This window comes from Salarias fasciatus, chromosome 10, assembly GCF_902148845.1.
Source record: "Salarias fasciatus chromosome 10, fSalaFa1.1, whole genome shotgun sequence".
In the NCBI taxonomy this organism is placed as follows: Eukaryota; Metazoa; Chordata; class Actinopteri; order Blenniiformes; family Blenniidae; genus Salarias; species Salarias fasciatus.
This window is the reverse complement of record NC_043754.1, coordinates 3,502,227-3,518,676: the sequence shown is the minus strand read 5'-3', so window position 1 is coordinate 3,518,676 and position 16,450 is coordinate 3,502,227. Positions and strand designations below refer to the sequence as shown.

At 43.7% G+C, this 16,450-nt stretch overlaps 1 protein-coding gene across 2 annotated transcripts in view; it reads right to left on the bottom strand.

Moving 5' to 3' along the window:
* Positions 1 to 13,627: 13,627 nt before the first annotated feature.
* LOC115395032 (vacuole membrane protein 1-like) overlaps positions 13,628 to 16,450 on the bottom strand; it is a 61,705-nt gene continuing 58,882 nt past the window's right edge. For both annotated transcript variants that reach the window (XM_030100370.1, XM_030100371.1), the window contains one exon: positions 13,628 to 16,264. In XM_030100370.1, the coding sequence (XP_029956230.1) occupies positions 16,121 to 16,264 (144 nt within the window). In that variant the 3' untranslated portion in view covers positions 13,628 to 16,120. The remainder of the gene's footprint in view (positions 16,265 to 16,450) is intronic.

Genomic DNA, 16,450 nt, shown 5'->3' with positions numbered 1-16,450 from the left:
TGTGCTAAAATAGGGGGTAAATTTGGAGAATTCCTTTTTCTGTTTCAGTGTTCTTTACCAAATAAAGTTTGATGTAGATTGTTTGTGGCCTGAAATAAAAATGAGTTTGAAACCACTGGTGTAAATTTTTTGGCAAAAAATATTTGCCCCACTTTTTAATAAATACCTTTTCATAACCCTTCCATTCTCTAATTTGCTGTTCATCAGTGCATCTCTTTCCCATCATACCCTTTGCTTTTAAATGTCCAAATTTGCACCTATAGGTCTGTAATAATTTCGAGTGTGTAAATGAATCCTTGTGAATACCACCCTGTAATAAAGAGAATGAGTAGATCTCCCTGCTGGGACACAATTGTTCCTCATATTTACCTTACGCACCTCCTCATTAGCTTTGAGTCAGTGACATTTACAAAAACAGAGCTCTGAGACTCCGGTGCTTCCCAGAAATTCTGAGGTTTCATTCATCGCCTCATTATTTTGGTTCCCAAACAGCAGGATGTGGGAATGTGTGAGTAGGATTGTGCTTCCCAGAGGTCTGCTTGTTTCCGCCAGCAGAGTCTGCAGAGTCATGATCTGATCGTGTTAGGGAGATTACCTGTGCAGACTTAATCAGAAATCACAACACCCTCACAAAAAAACACAAAAAAAGGAATTAAAATTGGGATGAGATTGTAGCCACTTTTGGTCATAATTTTTTTTTTTTTTTTGAAATATGGACATTTTTATCTGCACCAAAATAGAAAAAAAAAAAACTACTTTTAATTCAAAGGCACTAATTTACTGCCTACTCAGGATGGCTGTGTGCAGCTCCTGAGCCAAAATGTGTTTGACAGCCCATGTTTGAGGGTTTATCTTTAAAAAAAAAAAAAAAGAAAAGAAAGAAACATATCGGGTACTGTGAGGAGTAACCACGAGCAACTGGACTCCAGTGACAAAGGATGAGGGTGGTTTTCAGAATAATTATATCATTATTATTTTATTTTCATATCATGCGACAAGAACCAGAATGAATAACTGGCAGCATTACATACCCTTCTTCAGGGATGTCTGTCTTTCACATGACACAAGTAATTATATTATTTCCATATGCATGATAATTATTAGACAAACACCATTAATATTTATGAAAAGTTCTAAAAGCCCAAAGTTAAATTTCCCTAAACTCTACTGAAACTCATCTAGTATTCTAAACCAAGACTATCAGCGTTGCAGCATGTTATTTGTCCTTGTGGTCCACTCCAGGAAGCTTTATGTGAGGCTCTGGATGCTTTTATCCAAACACCTGGGAAAGAACAAGAACACAGAGGCGAGAGAACGCAGTTTAATATTACACTGCACACATCACACACTTTCACACACTCTCATGGTAGGTAATGCTTTTGTTTTCTCTCAGGTAACTGCTGAGTGATCTTGGGAGAAATATTTGGTGCTCACACTCACTGAAACAAAGAGGGCTCAATAATAAATGCCAACAAGTACTCATTACTACTGCTTCTGTGCAAATTGTGTTTTTTCAATCTTCATCAAAACTTTATACTTGAAAAACAAATCAAAATGCAGTTCCTCCAAAATAATACTAACTGACAAAACATGTGAGTCCCAATTGGCTTAAAACTTCTTCTGATTCGAGATAGCTTGTCTATTTTCTTTGATATAAAGTCAAGTAAAAATAATTTTCATCTGATATAAGCATGTGTTGCTTTTAGTCTTTAATTATGATGAACTGGTTGCTTCTGGTTTTTTCTTTGTCAGTCGTTCTGACACGCCAGAAATTCTATGTAATCCATTTCTGACTACTGAAAATAATAATGTAGATTTGATGCATCAGATTTTTATTGAACCAGGCTCTGTGAGTCAGTGTAGTTTGACCTGTCCTATTAGGAGATGATTAGGAAAATAAAAAAGGAACGGAGGTGCTGTCAGTGTCATATTTTTGAAATGAAATACTTCCACAGACTCCACAGTTTAATTCAGGAAACACTGTCTTTTTGTTTTTGTAGCTCTCAGGTTTGAATCCCACTGCAAGGCGCTTGACCCCACAGTAAGTTACACTGCAGCCACCCACTGCTCCTGGTGTTCGTCTCTAAAGTGATCAGGAGGCCTGAAACTCAGAGATGTGATCTCCCTCAATCGATCAGTGTGTTGGAAATGAATAATTTTGCAGAGCCTGAAAAAAATCAAACAGATATCACCAGTAACATGTTTCACTGCTGTGAGAAAAGCCCATTTGAGGCCTCATCCTGTGAGAGGTTAAACCTCTGGGAATAATGGTTTCCACCCAGTTCTAATCAGATTACATTCCTCCACCATCCTGCAGAGTCAGGGTGCAGCTCCCCCTCCTCACCAGTAGGTGGCAGCAGGAACCTGCACAGGTCAATTAAAACCTCATTCTAATATTAACCTTTCATCCAATTCTATATTTTCTGTTTAGTGGATGTTATTCTTCTTTTAATTGTGACTATTTCTGAGAAATGGGGAAGCACTTTAATAAAAAGGACACTGAATGTGTTTTTGTCCTTTCAGGAGAATTTCCCATTTGCAGCTGCCCTTTGGAGCTTTGTTTTCACATCACCTTGGATACAAAATGCTAATTCAGACGCAAAATAAATATGAATGAAATCAAAAAGGTAAAAATTTAAAGGAAACATATTGGGAAACCTCCCTAATGTTAAACTGCAAATCCAATCTGGACCCTGAAATGTGAAGTCTGGAAGTGAGGTTTTTGTTGTCCAGCCTGCAGGAAGGTAACCAGGAGGTTGTTTTACCTCACACAGCGGCAGTGCAAGTGCATCTAAACCTGAGGCTGCACCCTGACCGCACTGTTGACGTTACATCGGGGGCTGTTTCAATCCCCTGTTTGTGGAACTGGAAGAAACAAGCCCAGAAGGTGCCTGTCGAAGTCTGAACGCTGCATGTGGAGGACCAAGGCAACATAACAGGAGGTTTTGGATCAACTTGTTTTCTTTTAAGAAGTCTCAGGAAATAAGGACAACTTGATTGTTTTTCCCTGTTGGTGCAAAAAAAAAAACTTCTTTTTTGAATAAAAGTTGATCTAACTGTAAAATGTGAAGTTCATTAAGTTGCTTTGTCACCTTTTTGTCATTTGAACTGAAGGAAAGCATAAACAACATGTGATTCTGTCTGAGAAGAATGGATGATTGGGATAACATCAGCTCCATTAAAGCAGAAAGTGCTAGAGCAGGCCTTTTATTTCAGGGCCCAGTTTGATCTTGAGTGGAACAGACTGGTAAAATAATGCCAAAGTAACCTTGAAGTTTTTCTTTCTTGTGGTGCAGACCTGTTTTAAACCCCTGCTGTAAAACTTAACGTTTTTGTTAAAAATATCAAAATACACATGTAGATCACTCATCAACACATGTCAGTTATTGCTTATTGATCCAATTTTGACAGTGAAGGGGAACAGATGTATGCAGCTTCATTAATAAAACCTTCATGACCATTGTGATGCTGTTAAATGGAAGTTTTCGGTGACAACAATTTAATTTCTGTTACTTTTTCATTTTGTTCTGAAACACTTAACATCTGGATGTAGTATAGAGACAAAATGTAATAATTTCAGTATTTTAGGTGGGAGGAAAAAAAAATCCAAACCTTTTCACAGTATAATTTGAACACATTAAACAGAAATAGAGATTATCCAGCTCAGTGAATCTCAACTTAATATCAGAGGCATTTTTCCAGTGAGGGAGGATAAAAATCAACATTTTATTGGCAGCAACGCATAACTCTGCTTTGAATAATTATTTGTGGATGAACCAAAAAGTTGAATCAGCTAGTGAAAGCACATCTTATTTCTTTATGTCACTTAAAAATATATTTCGCTACTGAAAACAAAAAGCATTTCAGACAATTAAGTCTTCGCAGTTTGTCTTCTAGGATAATGTGCAGAAAATGTATTCAGAGAAATGTGAGCATTCAAACAGGAACGTGCTCAGTGAAACAACTGAATAAAATGCAGAATTTTCTAAATCAGTTCAGCAGATACGACGATTTGAGCGTGTAAACTCAATCCCCCGAGGAGCTGTAAGATTAAAAAAAAAGAATCCTGCAGAGGGTGGACCTTTAAATTTAGCTAAATTCTGCTCCGTATCAGCACATAGCTGATCGATATAGTGTGCAAAGTTAAATTGATGCCACTTGTGTCCACTTGAGGGCAGCGGTGAGTTGCTGGTACTTTGTTACAAGTGACTCACTGCACCATCTTGTGGTACAACGTGGTATTACAAGACAAAGGACAAAACTTTTGGTTGTTTTTACAAATGTTGATATGAGGGCAACACTGTCACTTTCAAATTAGAAGCAAAGCACTTGTATTGCCTTGCATCATATGAAGAAATGTTTCCGCACCACACCTGCCGAATGATGCACTTCTAACTTAATTCCATAGGATTTTGTCGGTGAGTGAATGGAAATCACTTTCTCAGCTTGAGCCAACAAGGGTGGGTCCCGATGATTACAGGTTAAACAGTGAAGCCTGCTAAGTGTATATTAAACAAATGTAATCTTCAGTGATCCCATCCGGCTGCTTTCCTTTGGTCCCGCCGCCGTGAGAGGAGTCAGCAGGGTGTCCCGGCGCCGAAGAGCGAGGCCGCCTTCGACCAGCTCGACTGCACTTGACCCCCTGCTGCTCGTCAGTAAAATTGTGACGGTGATTATAGATGAAACTCCAGGCACGTCCTCGTCCGGGAGCGAGAAGGTCAACGTTTTACCGCAGCTTCTTTTATCATATAGGGCGGAGTTAGCTTGAAGTCTTTGGGCAGCCCTCCGACCTCCACCCCCCTCCCCCCCTCCCCCCCTCCCCCCTGCAGGGCGGCCATACTTCACCTCCGCTCCATCTCGTAGTTTGTTTTACTTTGATTGCCCGGTGAACAGAACCAGCTGCCGCGGGAAACAGAATCTGTTTTCTGTGTGTGTGTTCCCCGTTCTGTTTGGCTTTGTTTATGTTTACAGGAGAACAGACTAGACACTGGTAGAAAGTCGCGGCGCTCTGTTGTGGGTCCGCGTCGCCGCGGTGTTCCTCCTCCATCACTTTGCATGTTGTGTTCTGGGGTTTGGAGCCCGTCGGTATGGAAGGCCGTTCATTTAAAACGCCGTCGCCGTCCTCATTCCTCTTCTCGCTCCTGACGTTTCCCTCTTGCTTTTGATGCGTCCATCTGCTGCTTCCTGGACGGCTCCATCCCAGTCTGGATGTTTACGTGAACAATAAATACCAAAAACATGAGGAAAGACAGTACAGCTTTAATGATTCTCAATTACCCCTGTAAGTACTGCTTAACACTTTAAATAGCAGGTGTTCTCCTTTAACTATACGCAGACCTGTAATTGACCTACATTTTCACAACATGAGTCAGCGATCCGATCGGCGCTGACATCCAGCAGCATCCAGGGCTGAGGAGGCGACGGCGGGCGGGGCGGGGACGCAGCGGGCGTCACGGCGAGCTCTGGGAGCCAGACGTGTGCATCTGCCACACTAATCCCTGCATATTGTGTCTATTTTGCGTAACAGCCCATCAGCCCGTCAGGGTCAGACGTCATGTGTCGCTGTCAGGGCAGCGGCGCCGAACGGATGAACGTCTGAGAGCAGGCAGGTGGGTTCACCGTGCGGCTGGAATTTAGATATTAGTTTCTAGATCACGCTGGTGACACAACAGTGAACTCTGACAATCAGAAGATTTCACAAAGTTTTATCAGGCAGATCTTTCTTAAAAATTACCCGAAGCATCTATGAATTACATGCTGCAGTACAATTCCGTTTGTATGTTGATGAACTCGTCAAAAGTAGCTCAATGCGAAAACACATCAAGACAACTGAATATTGCTGATCGATCTCACAACAGCAGCATGAGCTTCAAACATTAGGGAAGAAATTCTGAAGTTTCTGCAATAACAAATGATTCTGTTCCTGAAAGTATCTGTAAAATATAAGGTGTAACTTTGATTGAATACTTTGATTTCGCTCTCTCCATCCATCCATCCATCCATCCATCCATCATTCATCTCTCCATCCATTCATACAGCCATCTATCCATCTGTCCATCTCTCCATCCATCCATTTCAACTACAGGTGATTATGGATGAACAAAATGTTAATACAGGCATCACTTAATAATTAGTGTTTCCGTGGGAGACTCTTTGTTGTGCTGTTGGTGGGAACTACACATTTATCACCACTAACTTCCCTTCTCTGACTTGTATTCTGACGTCTTTAACGCTGAATCTTTGGTCAAATCCAGATGAAATGTAGTTATCAACAGGTCATCATAACTCCAGAAAGAAAAAGCAACTAACTGGCATCTCGTGTCTGAGGAACAGAAAACTAAAATACATTTAAACCTTTGGATAAAAATATGGATGCCTCCCTCTTTCAGTCCTTCTTGCTAACTTTTTCATTTTTCAACAATTACACAGGATAAATACAGTTTTGACATTGAGGCTGACATGCATAGTTTATCTTTCTTGATTATAGTTCCATTGTGGTTGTTTTCCATTTAACTCTCCCTCCAGTCTGCACCAACACTGTGACGTTAAACAACAAGTATAAGTCAAACCAGTGGTGGTGCAACTGAATCTGCAACATTAACTGAAGCAAATAAAAAAATGTGTTTAATTAGAGTTTAATTACCTTATATAAGAAGGCAATGGACAATTCAAATGAGCCAAGTCAGAGAAGTTGCTTCACTGAATCATGCACATCCGCAGACTGAAAGAATTGAAAGATAAATGAAAATGCTCATTCCAGCTTTTGATACTATATTTAATAACTTTCTATTAACTTCCTGTTTATTCCTGACTTGTTTTTCCCCTCATATAGCACCTCTTACTCCAAAGTTAGTGGACAAGGTCACCTGATTGATGCTTATATTCAGATAATCCAAAGAGATTCAAAGAATTATGATACCATATTTTCACATTGCCCATAATATAAGCGAAAGAAAAAAAACATTAGACGTATATTTAGTAACTTCAGTCGATGTTGACTCAGTCTAACCTTGCCGTCAAGCTGAATTCTCGCTGTATTTGTTCTCACACACCACGAGAATCCATCTTGTACCGCTCGCGCCTATGTGCTTGGGATTGAACTTTTTTCGGTCGGACCAATCACGTGTCGTTTAGAGCGGGACATGAAGCTTTGACGGAAGCAGGACGCGACGGACTGCTTATAATAGCATGGCTAGCAAAAACAATGGCTATCCCGACAGCGATTAAATCTGTTCTGGATGAATCCTCTATTGTGTCTTTGAAAAACGATCAGCAAGGGGTTTTTTTCTTTGCAGTGATTGGCTGAAACCAAACATGGTTCGGCGGGCGCACTGTGTCCTTCCGTCCAATGAACGCAAAGAGTTCTACAGCAAGTCCCTCCTTCCCCGAACGGATTTGCCGAGTGAAATCCCAGATTGACATGTGAAGCAATTCGTTGCTGCACACGTCAATGTGGCTTTTGCCAGGTTAGAATCAGTCGAACATTTCCCAGCAGGTTTCATCATATACAGGGTGAACTTTACGTTTTATAGCTTCATAAACGTATTCAGTATAAACTGAACCCTGAAGCAAACTCCAAAAAGTCCACAAAGTTGAAATTTCACACTTCAAAGCAGGGATGCACCAATACCATGGGGTTGGACAGTGCACGGAGCTAAAGGTTAGCCTGAGAGTTCGACAACAGTCGCTGCTCAACAGCACGGCGGCGGCGGCGGCGGGAAACGCGTGGAGGCTCAGGTGAGGACGGACGTCCCGCGCTGGAGGACCGGTGCAGGAATGCCTGGCGGTCTGGGAGCGCCTGTTGTGTAGTCTGGAGCAGCAGCGTCTGGTACTGTTTGCTCTCTGTGGTTGCTTGCAGCGCGTTGATGGGCGCGCTGGATTCGACCACAGCGCCGGCGGTAAACAGGCCTCATGCAGAGCGCGCGGACGAGACTAAAATTAGCTCTGATTGCATCGCCGTAAAGACCGAGTGCTTCGGTTTTTAAGAGTATTGTCATATGGTTTTGATGCAAGTATATAGGCAGAGAGGATGCTGCGGTGTGTCTCACAGACTTCTGCCTTTATTTCATTGGACATAAAAAGTAAATGTTGCATCTCGGAGGAACTTCTTTTATGAGCATCAATCAGTGCTGATGCTGAACTTGTTAAGCGCTCTTTTTTTTTTAAACTCTTGTGGTTCCAATATCACTTGCATGCACACATTTACGGTGTGTTTCCAGCGCGGTTTTTTTTTTTTCTTTTAGTGCCACAGTAATCCCCCAGACTGAAACCATTACAATGAGACCTGCAGAGTGCAGCGCGTTTCACACCTACTCAGCAAGATGGCAAACAGGCAAATCTCACAAAAAAAAAAAATAAAAATGGCAGAATCCCTCTGAAACGTGAACTTTAAAAAGCAAACTGCGTGCAAATCAGCCAGAGACGCTCATTCATGAAAACTCCTTCCTGCACAAATTGAAATAATCCTGCATTCTCGCTGTGAATTGAGATTATTGAGCGTCTGTTATCTGAACGCCAGAAAAGCTCCAGCAAATCATCTTTGATATCAAATGGTTGAATGAAAGGGAAAAGTGATCGCTCCATTTTCTATCCATTCAGAAAATAACAAGTAGATAAACATATCCCTCTACAAGCACCTGCCACTGGAGTGTGTGTGTGTGTGATTTTATATTTCAGGATCATGAAATGTTACAGAAGCTGTGGAATTCACATGAAAAGTGAATTCCTTTCCTCTGACGTCACCTGCAGATTAACATTCAGGCTTCGTAGACTGTTTTATAATCCCAAGACTGGAGCGAACTTCATAGATCTCTGAGGAAACTCAGACGTTCTCACAACATTTAAATTTCACATGAAAAGCGATTTTTGTCCTCCTGGATAATGAATTTATGCTCCATGCATGTTTGATTTGTAGAGTTTCTCCCCAGATGTGCTTCCTGATTGTGGGTGAAGAACCAAACTCAGGGGCTCAAACTGACGACCCACAGGAACCGGGATTCAAACCAGCAAACTACACGACGACTGACACTTTAAAAAAAAGACAATTTTACACAAAAAGCTTTTAATGAACCTCGTATTTTATGTTGTATTGTGAGGCACGTTGAGATTCTTATTTGTGAAAGAGCTGCATATTTACTGACTTCCAGAGGGTTTGGTTAACCCTAACCCTAACCCCTAACCCCCAGTCCTAACCCCTAACAGTAACCCCAACCTCTAACCCTCACCCTAACCCTTATTTTCCATTTGATCCACTTCTGTTTGACTCTGCAAGTCAGGAATTTCCTCCAAGTATAGAAATATACATTACACTCGGTTCCCTACGAAGAGTTAAATCTCGACAGTGACATTTCCAGTGCCCTTCAGCAAAACAAGATGTGTTCACACGTTCTCGCCTCACCTACATTCAAATCAGCTTCCTGCGGTTTTTCCGGTTCCTTCTCGTGTTGCCTAATTTGCGATGGAAAGGGGGAGACCACACATCGCTGCGCTCGCTAAAGCAGAGTGGGACATTCCTGAGCGATTCTTCTGAGATGGCATCATGTCGTGACACAGAAGCACGCGTCGGAGCAGCGGCGGGGATCAAGTGTGCGGCGGTGGAGAGGCTCCGCTGTCGGATTTCAGGCATTCCAGAGTTTGACTCACTGATTCCCACATGAAAGAGGCATGTGAGCTGAAGTATGAGGTGCATCGCTGCCATTTTTACGCCCACTCCACTCTCAGGCGTGCTGTGTTCTGACTGCGTTTCCAAATCCCACGGCGGCGAGTCACGTCCTCCGCGACCCGACGGCACACCTGAGTGACGCACGTCCTGCTGGGACACAAAGGACAAGGACAAGCGAGGAAGAGGAGAGCAGGTTCACCATCACTCCCCTCCGTCTTGTTATGACACGCAGCCACTTGAAAAGAAAAGAGGGATTTTCTTTGTTTGATCTGGGAGAGGTCAGCGGTGCGCGCAGTCCGACGAGGGGTTTGTTTGGGGGGGAAATTACAAAAGTGACTGTGACATATCATAAAAAGTTCACGTTTCGTGTGACGACTTGGATCGGAGCGATAAAGGGAGAAGGCGGGCGGAAGAGTGAAGGATGTGTGTTTGGTCACGGTGGCCTGATGCTGCCGCCTGGCATCGGGCGCGGAGCCGCCCGCCATGTTGGCACCGCGAGGGCGGGAAGAGGCCCGACCTGCGCCGGGAAACCCCACACAGCCAGCAGCTCTCACCGAGTTCAAGCTGAGAAACTGGAAGAAAGGTAGCTCATCGGCGTCTTCATCCGTTCAGACGCTCGATCACTCCCGACCCGTCCCGGGCAGCTGCAGACGAGAGCAGCGGCGTGCCTCCGCTCACATGGACCCAGTTAGGAAGCTGCTGATAAGCCTGTTTGATCTGAGCATTTCAAAGCCACAGGAAAGGGAAAAATATGCTTTTGGAGCTTTGCAGTAACCAGTCCTGTGTGTGTGTGTGTGTGTGTGTGTGTGTGTGTGTGAACAGCAGAGGAGGAGATGTGGACACACACTGTCACAAAGAAAACTAGATTTTGGTTTGTTACGTGAGTCTGAAGCAGCGATCAGAGAAATGTCTCTCTGTGTTTTTATCCTCATTTCATTTCACACTGATGCAGTTTATTTGTCCCTGTAATACATTTTCCTTCTTTCTATTTTATTAAACTCTAATTCTGTTTGATATCAGACTGAAGAACACATGACTTTTAGATCTTTTACTCAAAATACACACAATAGGTTAGTAGCTTAAACTAGTTACCTCTTCAGGTTTTTTAACTATCGCAAAAAAAAGGAAAGATCTCCCAAGACTAGTTACTTCTCGATAAAATATCTGTTCATAGTCAAAAAAGAAACTAGTTACATTGTAATTGAGTAACCTGGTGACTGTATTAATCACTACAAATAAAAGTAAAAAAGTAAAAAATAGTAAGAGTAACTTCTTTTAAAAAGTAACCAGATTACTCCATTATCAACTGCAAAATAAATAAAACATCTCTGAGCTTCTCTGTAAAGTATCTGTTACTTTAACTGCAAAAAAAGAAACTAGTTATGTCTTCATAAAGCAGCTACGTCATTTGATTAGTCACTACAAGACAGAAATAATAAATTAGTTACCTTTTACAAAATGACCATATTACTTTTTCATCCACTGCCAAAAAAACCCCTCTTAGTTCAAAATAAAGTATTTGTGTAACTTCAAAATGAAACTAGTTACTTTAAAAAGATTACTTTATTAGTCGCTACGAATTAAAGGAAAAATACAAAAACAAAGAAACTGCTTCTTTGTAAAGTATATAACATTGCTTTAATAGTAACTACTAAAAGTAAAAAACAAACTAGTTACTTCAAAAAGCCACTAGTTGCTTCTTTCCAAATTAACCAGGTTACTTTATTAATCACTGTAAAAAGAATAAAAGACACATGAAACTAGTTACTTCTTTCAAAAAGTAACCAGATTATTTATCACTACATGAATGAATGAATGAATGAATGTAAGCAGGTCACTTTTTCAGTCACTGAAAACAAAAGAAGCAAAAGCCGAGGAAAGTAGCTTGTTTTAGTTACGTAAAAGTCGTTGATCTATGACACAGAGAGTGACTCTGCAGCCGTTATGATCAATCTGGATGCTGAAGGGAAGAAAGGTGTAAATTCATTCATTTTATTTGGAAATGTGACTAAAAAAGAAAATAAATCATTTCACAGACAAACCCCAGCTGAGTTCCTGTCCTGTGAAAAGCAGCAGGGATGTAAAGAACGTCTGTTCTTCACACAAGCACGAAGACAGACAGTCATGTTGGCAACACTCACACAGAAAAATACACGACTTACGGACAAATGTCAACGTACATTTTGGAGAAGACGCTCCGCTTGGGAAACGTCTTTTTATTAATTTATCATACGACTGAAGATAAGCTGGCATGTTGTGAAGTGACACAATGAAATGAAGTTATTCAAACTTAAAATGCAGAGTTTAATTTCCTCATTCAGATTACGAGTTACTCAAAGTGTGGGTTAACTGTGAAGGTTTTGTATGAAATGTTTTGTTACTAAATAACTCAGTGACAGTTTGACCAGTCTGAATGATTTCCACTAACGTAGTTTGCTGTCCAGATGAAGGTGCTGGTCTCCCTGCAGCCCCTCGTGTTTCACATCACACATGTGTGAGCTGCATACTGAACCGAGCCTGCCTTCCAAATCGAGCTGTGATTTCCATAAAAAAAAAAAGCCAACATGCATGTCCACATGTTGAGCCGCCGCACAGAGAACCGGAGCTTTGAAGCCGCTCGACTCAGGGGTTTTTAACTGGGTGACACATCCAGGAGCTGGAACTTTCCTCTGGCTAAGCACTTCTTCTCGGGTACCATTTGTTCCTTCCTCTGATGTGACCCCCCGACTGCTGCTCGCAAAAAACAAAAGGACCTTAATTTGATTTTGAATTTGAAAAAAAAAAAAAAAAAAAAAAAAAAAAGGAGCGAAGGGGAGGGGGGGGAGAGAAGATATCCACATGGTCAGCATAATTTAATGAGACAGAGTGTGAAAGGAACTAAGTGGATAACCGAAATACAGAGTGGGCTTGTGGGTGGGTGGAGGATGAAGTCAGTGATATTCCAGCATCCCTGGGTGGTTAGCCCACTAACACGGAGCGAGGAGGGGGGGGGGGGCGAGTGGGAGACGGCGTGGGTGGGAGGGCGACTGTGCCAGGAACGCAACCCAGCAGCTTTCGCGGCAGTGTATGTACAGCATATGGAGAGATCGGCGGCTCCAGTCCCCCGGCCTGTTTAGACAGGCAGGATTTGCATGTTGGGTTTTGAGCCGGGCGCCCTGGGGGCAGGGCGAGGTGCGCCGGGTGGAAAGAGTCGTCTTCGTGGTGCTCTGGGTGTGGCCGCCCTGGGAAACAGGACAGGCAGGGGAGGGGAGGCGGGGGGGGGGGGTCACTCTCCTGACCTCCAGATTCAACTTCCCCGTTTTCATTTGAAGTTTCCTGAAAGCGTCGTCCCAATAGAAGCCCTGATGTGATGATTTACTGATGCAGCAGCAGCGCTGAGGGTTAACAGAGCCACAGAGGAGACTCTGGACTCCCTCTGAACGCTTCACTCGGACTCTGGAACGGAGCGGATGTCAGTGCGGACGGCGGCGAATCAGTAACGTGTTTGGATGTGAAACATTAGACGAGGAAATCGGAGCGGCGGTGGACTCGGTATCCTCCTCGTCCCCGCGTCTTGGCCGACACGTGAGATTCCTCGGGGTCAGTGTGGACACGGACTTTTAAACACACAATGAACACAAGCGGAGGACTTTCTTTCTTTTTTTTTAATTGACTTTATTGAAGCTGAAAGCAGAAAACAACCGACAGTGCATACACCTTTTCAAACAGCGTACACTTAGAAATACAAACAGAAAATCTCCACAAACATGCACACACACACACACACACACACACACACACACACATTCAGACACATTCAGACAGTTGTGCCAAAAGGGGGCTCCCTTATGGAACAGGACATCCTGAAACTGCCAAGAAAAACACTCTTCAGGCCAGCGAGTCCTTCCAGTGTTATCCAGTGATTTTGCTTTAATGACCAGGGGAAAAAAAGAAAAAAAAGAAAAAAAAAAGTTCGACCCTATTTTGCTTGATTCTAGAAAAAGAAGAATCCAAAATAAAACTTTGGCTTTGTGGCAAAAGCATCTCCTGGTCAAGCAGTGATTTTCAGCTTTGTATAATTACCAATTTGCGGCCCTTAGAAAAACACCCCCTCGAGGGTGCTGTTCCAATAAAATACAGCCTCCGACAATGAAAGAAAGAAAAAAAAAAAAAAAAAGAAAAAGAGGGGCTGGTGTTGAGCAACAGAAGAAAGTTCTGGGTTCAACAGAAGAGGGAAGTGTAAAAGGGAAGGGGAGGCTGGTGGAGCACGGCGTGTACCATACCTAAGACCGCCTGTCACAATGAGACGTGTTGCAATAAGGTGTGTGCATGTCTGGATTCTCTGGAGATTCAAGAGAAACAGCCAACTCACACACACACACACACACACACTCACACACACACGTACAGTGCTGACATCACTCCATCTGCATTTGCAAACAGGAGAAAAAAAAAAAAACAGGAAAAAAAAAAACCAGTTCCTCACATAAAACCACACAAAACCCCCACAGACGTCAGCGCGGAGGAGATAAACAATAGAGCCGCGTCCCCGACGTTTCACAAGCAGCTGGGATAAAGGGAAGTGACATCGCGGCGCACACCTCTAAATGGGAACTGATGCTCACTGAAACAATGACAATAACAGACGGAGGACAAAACAGGATGCTGGTCAAGATGAAAGAGCCCGAAATGTCAGACAGCCTACAGACTGTTGTCGCCTTGCAATCTTAACAGCCAACACCAGTCTGATAAGCTATCTGACAGGCCGAGAGAGTGACGGACATGCCGGAGACGGACGCATGTACAGACGACAACAATGGGCGAGAGAAAGGGACAGAGAGAGAGAGAGAGAGAGAGGGAAGAGAATCCTAATCCTACTTACCATGACATGAGAAAAGAGGAGATGTGAGTGTGGAGAGTGGAGCTGGTGCAGTGCGCAGGGTTCAGTTCGCTCAACAGTACCCCTCTGTTTTGAATCTACTCGAGTGATTCGTCTCCTGGCTCCGTGACTGGGGCAGTGCAACGAGTTCATTCGAAGGTTCAGCTGAGGTAACGGCACAGACGCTTTTCACTGTGCGCTGGAGGCTTTTCTCTTTTTTTCTCTCTCTCTCTCTCTCTCCCTCGCTCGCTCGCTCTCCCCCTGCTGCTCTAGCGCCCACTGCGCTCAGTCCAGCGTAGCACAGCGGCGGTACGGAGAGAGGGAGAAGAAAATAGCACATTTCACTGGCAATTATGGGGGGAAAAGAAGGAAAAAAAAAAAGGAGGAAGGTACGGTATATATCGAGAGCGAGCCGACATGATCCGATGAGGAAAAAAGAGAGGAGGATTCGGCGCACAGACAGCAGTTTTCCTCTAAGAGCTACTTGTGATATAAGCCTGCTGTCCTCACCTCGGGGAGACAAAAAAAACAAAAGAAACAACAAAAAAAAAAAAAGCTCGGTGAACAAGTGGAGACAAAGAAGACGACTTATTAAAAGCAGTGAGTTAAAAGGAGCAGCTCCGATCAGCCGCACTGAGACTTCCAGACAGACCGCCTGCCTTTCAACGGAGCGCAATCTGCTTTAATCCATAAAAGATAAAAGAGGAGAGCAACAAATGTGGCGGCCACGCAACCTTACTATCTCCGTCTCGCTCGCCGTCTCACACGCAGTGGCGGACCTGATTCAATATACGGCTGCATCTGGTAAAGTAGCCCCGGGCTGACTCATGCGCTCCCTTCCTGGAAGCAGAACAATAAGGGCAGACAAAGGGACCAGCAGGGTGAATCATGGCCGGTTTATCATTTCTCATCCAAAAGTGCTGCGATGGGCTTCGCCGCACACCACAAAAGGACAGGCCGTCTAAAAAAGCAGCGCTTACACTTTGCTACATTTGTCAATATCACTGCTACGACTTGGCTTTGAGCTGCACGACGTGTGGAAATGTGCTGGGCACAATTATTTACAGTCCATTTGGCATGTCTTATCTAAGCACGGCCAACAACTCCACAGCACACTCATAAATACAGAATGTCTTATAAATAAACTATATATAGATCAGACATAAATAAGCTTTTAAAAAACCAGAGCCGGTATCATACAAGACAACATATTTAAATAACTCCAGCTTATGTAAAGTGTCTCAGAGCAGCTTAAGGCTTTTCTGTGGAGAATTACTGCCAGTAGATTCCTCTAATGTTGAGCACAACAAGCTTCCTCACACAGCAGACAAACACCTACCTCACAAAGAACAATCCTCAAAATCGCTACCACACGCAAAAAAAAACCTTCAAAAAATGTAAATGAAATAAAGCGAGCACATGGAAGTCCCAAGTTCGAACATGAACATGTTGCTACAATAAGGAGAGAGGAACCAGATGGGGGCCCGATACTTTTCTTCAGATAATGGTGGGGTGTCAGCCAGGAGGGAGAGGAGTGGTGGGAGCTCGGGGAGGCCAGAGAAGCGGGCTTTTCCCAAAAGTTGTGCCGGCCGGGCCGGCCCTCACTCCGTCTTGCCCCCGGAGAGCTTCTCCTGCTGCCTGCGCTTGGCGAAGCTCTGAGCCATGGAGTTGACAATGGAGCAGACAAAGAAGCATACCATGATGACCACAAGCTTCTCGAAGAGCCACGACAGCCAGTTCTCCTCCTGCCAGGAACCGCAGAGAGAAGAGAGGAGCTCAGTCAGTGAGCGGCGAGCCGAGGAACCCCCCCCCCCCCCCCCACCACCACCACCACCACCGCCGCCGCCACCCCGCCCCGTCGCCCCACACCCTGCTCCCCCCTCTGCTCCTGATGCTGTAGGCTAGGTGGGGATCCAGCTCCATGTGCAGGA